The 4103-nt window shown below is 41.6% G+C and overlaps 1 protein-coding gene across 5 annotated transcripts in view; it reads right to left on the reverse strand.

The window, feature by feature from the left end:
* PNLDC1 (PARN like, ribonuclease domain containing 1) overlaps window positions 1–4103 on the reverse strand; it is a 37442-nt gene that overhangs the window by 23311 nt on the left and 10028 nt on the right. For 4 of the 5 annotated variants that reach the window (XM_019527597.1, XM_019527594.1, XM_019527598.1 and 1 more), the window contains 5 exons: window positions 3338–3371; window positions 3080–3203; window positions 1892–1980; window positions 1535–1635; window positions 716–795 (listed from right to left, as the gene is read on the reverse strand). In XM_019527597.1, coding sequence (XP_019383142.1) covers window positions 716–795; window positions 1535–1635; window positions 1892–1980; window positions 3080–3203; window positions 3338–3371 — 428 coding nt within the window. The remainder of the gene's footprint in view (window positions 1–715; window positions 796–1534; window positions 1636–1891; window positions 1981–3079; window positions 3204–3337; window positions 3372–4103) is intronic. The other variant, XM_019527599.1, reaches the window with a different exon arrangement.

The following is a 4103-nucleotide window of genomic DNA, read 5'->3' on the forward strand; positions in this document are numbered from 1 at the left end:
GGCAGCAGAGGCAAAGTGCATCTTGAGAAGGAATTGGCTGCTGGAAGGACTGAAGCAGCCAACAGAAGGCTTTTTTTAGTCAAAAACTGTTACTCCAGTGGCAAAAAGGGGACTTCACCACCACAGGCAAGCTCTGACTGTAGACCCATTCACAGTTTTGCCAGCAGAATCATGTGGTATACACCAGGCCAAAGCCTTCCAGGTTTCCACTAAGAACAATTTAGCAGTGAAAAAAGCAACTAGTGATGGTTATACAGCACATTTTTGTGGAAATACACAAGAGGATTGAGGAGCCTGAAAAATTCAGCAAAAATCATTTTAGTCGGAAGCACTCTGGGTTTGTGGAAACAACACAGAGCAAACTTCTTCATAGTTAGAGTGTGCAGACTGTGGCATAAGCTCCATCCAGAAGTGGTGTGATCATCTACCATGAAGATCTTCAAGAGAAGACTGGATGGTCATTTTGCTGGGGTCATATGACCCCAGTTGTCCTTCATGCCTAGTGCAGGGGGCTGGACCTCATGATCTTGCAAGGTCCCTTCCAGCCCTTACACAATCTATGAATCTTAACCCCAAGGTCTCCTCAAGAAAGAAAACCTGAATCATCCCCTTCACGCAGATCTGTGGTCAATCCTTCTCCTACAGAAAACTTTTCCACTAAAACACCACCAAGAATTCCAAGTGCCACTCCCAGAGGTTTTGATATTCAACTCACCTCACTGTCTCCAAAAGGCTTCGTCCAAATATCAGGAAGCACTTGTCTCAGAATCAGCTGCACCTCAAATATCTGAAAGCCTGCAATCAAAAACAACGAGAGAGACTCAGAAGTGGAGAGATGTTCTGCTTTGTAGAAATTAAAACATTTTTCAGTGGATGGGTCAAACTTGGAAGTGGAAACCAAGGAAAACATTCTAAAATAGAGGGGATACATCAGACCCCAGAAGAGTAATGACAATACTCATTTCTTTTTCAAATTAACTCGCTCTCTGTTAAGGAGTTTTCTTCTCAGTGAATACATACATAAATTAGTACATGTCCATGCTGACAGTGATGGGGGAAAATGGGACACAGAAGTAATATTATACAAAAGAAAATTTGTGGGGACAAAGGAGAAAGATGATTGGGCACCTGTCGGGGGCATAGCCTGAAGACAGCCATGGCTCACCCTGTGGACCCCAGCCACTTGGAAGTTGGACAGCCCTGGTTTAGGACAAGGAAAACTGGCAGACTGTCACATTGTTCCAGAGATCCACCTCAGTTTTAGATGGAGCCACAGACACCACAAAAGCCTTCCCCAAAAGCTCCCACAACAGAGCTGGTTCAGGGAAGAGAAAAAAAAAAAGGAATAGCAACGTAATGAGGTGAAAATATGACAGAAGCTGTAGTACTGATAGTGAACTGGGAATTTTATTTAAATGGACAAGTAAAAGTGTTAACAAGATCAATAGTAACATGGACTGAACAAAGAGAAAAACCTGTATATATTCAGCACACCTGCTCAAGGCACTGAGAAATCAACAATCTGATTTCATACCTGTTAGGTCAGAGACAACCATGGACTCCCCCTCTTTTGCTGAGGAGACCCAGCGTGTCACTTCATCAATCACCACTTTCAGTGTATCCTTGTCTAAAGTGCTAAAAGAAGATCAGGAAGAAAGGAACACAGACATAAAAGCAACATTAAACTATGCTCTGCTTTAGAGAAAGGAGGCCTGTTCATTTCTACTGTGGTCACTGTATAGAGACACTCACAGAAACATCTTGACAGTTTACCAGACTCTGTATATAGTCCCCAAGGAAACACAAAGCTGGAAATCAGACATTCTCCCAGATCATTACAATTAAGTACTCTGACTGCTTATGAAGCATTAAGCAAAGATCTCACTTTTACCTGCGGACTTTCCAATTCCCAGCAAAAAGTTCTTGCTGAAGTTTCTTCTCCTGTACCTCATTCATATATGGTATACCATCTTTAAGAAACTGAAGACAGAACAAAAACCCAAAATAGCTGATTATTAACACCAAAGAATCCCGTGATTGACAAACAAGTAAAACAGTAGCATGACAGGAATGCTCACAATTGATGTCTGTTTTGGGAGATTTACAACATTTCTAATATTGTTCTCCCCATGTCTCCATCATATTTTCTTGGAAAAATACAGTATTCAAAGCCTTCAAATAACTTACATAATAAAGGAAAGCTGTATTTATGAGATATGCCAAAAGACTCAAAGGTAAAGAGGGAAAAATATAGAATGATGAGAGACTGTGTATGAGAGACAAAGTTGGGGTCTTGGAAAACTGTAAATATAGAAGAACCAAAAGCTCTTTTTTCCAAAGTCAGGATTCTAAACTAGGTCTTCTGAGAAAATCCCAGCTTTGAAATTGTATCCAATTTAATTAAAACCTCATCCCACCACCAGTTTTACTTAGATACAACACTCATGTGCCTTCAACTATTGGAAAGTGCTGCTACATACTGGCACTGACTAATGTCCAACTAAAAGACAGCTGCACATCACAGACAGGTAAAATGAGCTTGCCTTAGTGAAAAGGTAAAGTTTGTTTTCGGGGGGGAGGGGTCAGCACAAAGATAAATTCAATAACCATTTTCTCAACTGAGTTTCTAGTCTCACAATCCTATGTTGATTCTTACATCCTCTGTAGAATCCCAAAGGCAGGACCACAGCAGTTAATTACTGAAACAGCACTGAAGATGCACAAAAACCCGTCTCAAACACAAATGACCCAAAGTTATTCTCCCATCGTTTAGATCCTGCATGGTCTGCAGCATGGGTGACAGCCTACATAGCAGGAAGGAAGAAAGTCTTAATAGGCTGAGAAGAGCAGCCATTTTTCTCTTAAGGCAAAACTGCCAAAGATGTGGTGGCTGTGTCATGGCTACAGAACAGTTTAAATTCCAATACCCTTAGCAAGAACGCAGTCCAAGTGATCAAGGCAAAAACCCACTTACAAAAGAAATGTAGGGTTTGAGCATTTTCTTTTCTTTTTTTAATGTTTTCCCCTAGCTATGCAAGCCACATCTCTGCTCCAGTCATTTACAACAGAGAGAACATACCTTGTTATAGTCAAACCCATAATGAGTCAGGAACTGAATGCTAGATGCCTGGAAGGAGAATTCCGAATCCAGGGTTCCAAACATTGTGGGGAAGAGGAAAAAGTTATACGAATGTGCCACATACCTACAGGAAAAAGGAAAGACATCTAAAACAGGACTGTGGTGAAGGACTGCCATACTATAGCCTCCAGCACAGATCCCAACTGCATTATCTCCATTTAACATAAGACATGGACTTGAAGAGCCCTTTTTACTTACTCGTTTGATTTCTCACTAGAAAATATCGACAAACCTGAAAGACACAAACACAAAGCCATAATACCAAGTTGAGTGTTTGGACCCATCTCCTGCTTACTGCAAAACAAACAGGATGGGGCAAGTTCCCTTTAATACGCCAAATTTTATTAATTTACTGTTGCACTCTAATCAAGACAGTGACTTCTAGATCACCACTAAGATACCCCAATGGGGGTAGCATAGGCACAGGCTTCCCAGATAGTTCAACAGGAATAGAATTTCAGCATGCAGAGAGAGGAACAATTCATCTAGGCGAGGATACAGATGCTATGAAATAGCAGGCATGAGGAAAGCTGCTAATAAAAGTCATAAATTGTGTCATAGGTCTACAGGCCCAGTTGCACTACATGCAACACAACATTGGTAGAGATCTTATTAAGAGCAGATATATCCACTGACAGAGCTCAAGCATTATAGACATTTCATAGGGCTGGAAGGGACCCTGGAAGATCATCAAGTCCAACCCCCTACCTCAGGGGCAGGAAGTCAGCTGGGGTCATAGGATACCAGCAAGAAAAACATCCAGGTTTCTCTTGAAGGTGTTCAAAGTAGGTGCTTGAACTACCTTCAGTGGCAGGCTATTTCAGACCTCAGACAGTAAAGAAGTTCTTCCTTATGTCCAGCCTGAAATGGTCTTGCAGGAGTTTATAACCGTTTGACCTTGTCATCCCTTGGGGAGCTGTGGTGAACAAACGTTCCCCCAGATACTGATGGTCACCCCTGATAA

Source organism: Gavialis gangeticus, unplaced genomic scaffold (assembly GCF_001723915.1).
Source record: "Gavialis gangeticus isolate Ggan-Ray unplaced genomic scaffold, GavGan_comp1, whole genome shotgun sequence".
NCBI classification, from domain to species: Eukaryota; Metazoa; Chordata; order Crocodylia; family Gavialidae; genus Gavialis; species Gavialis gangeticus.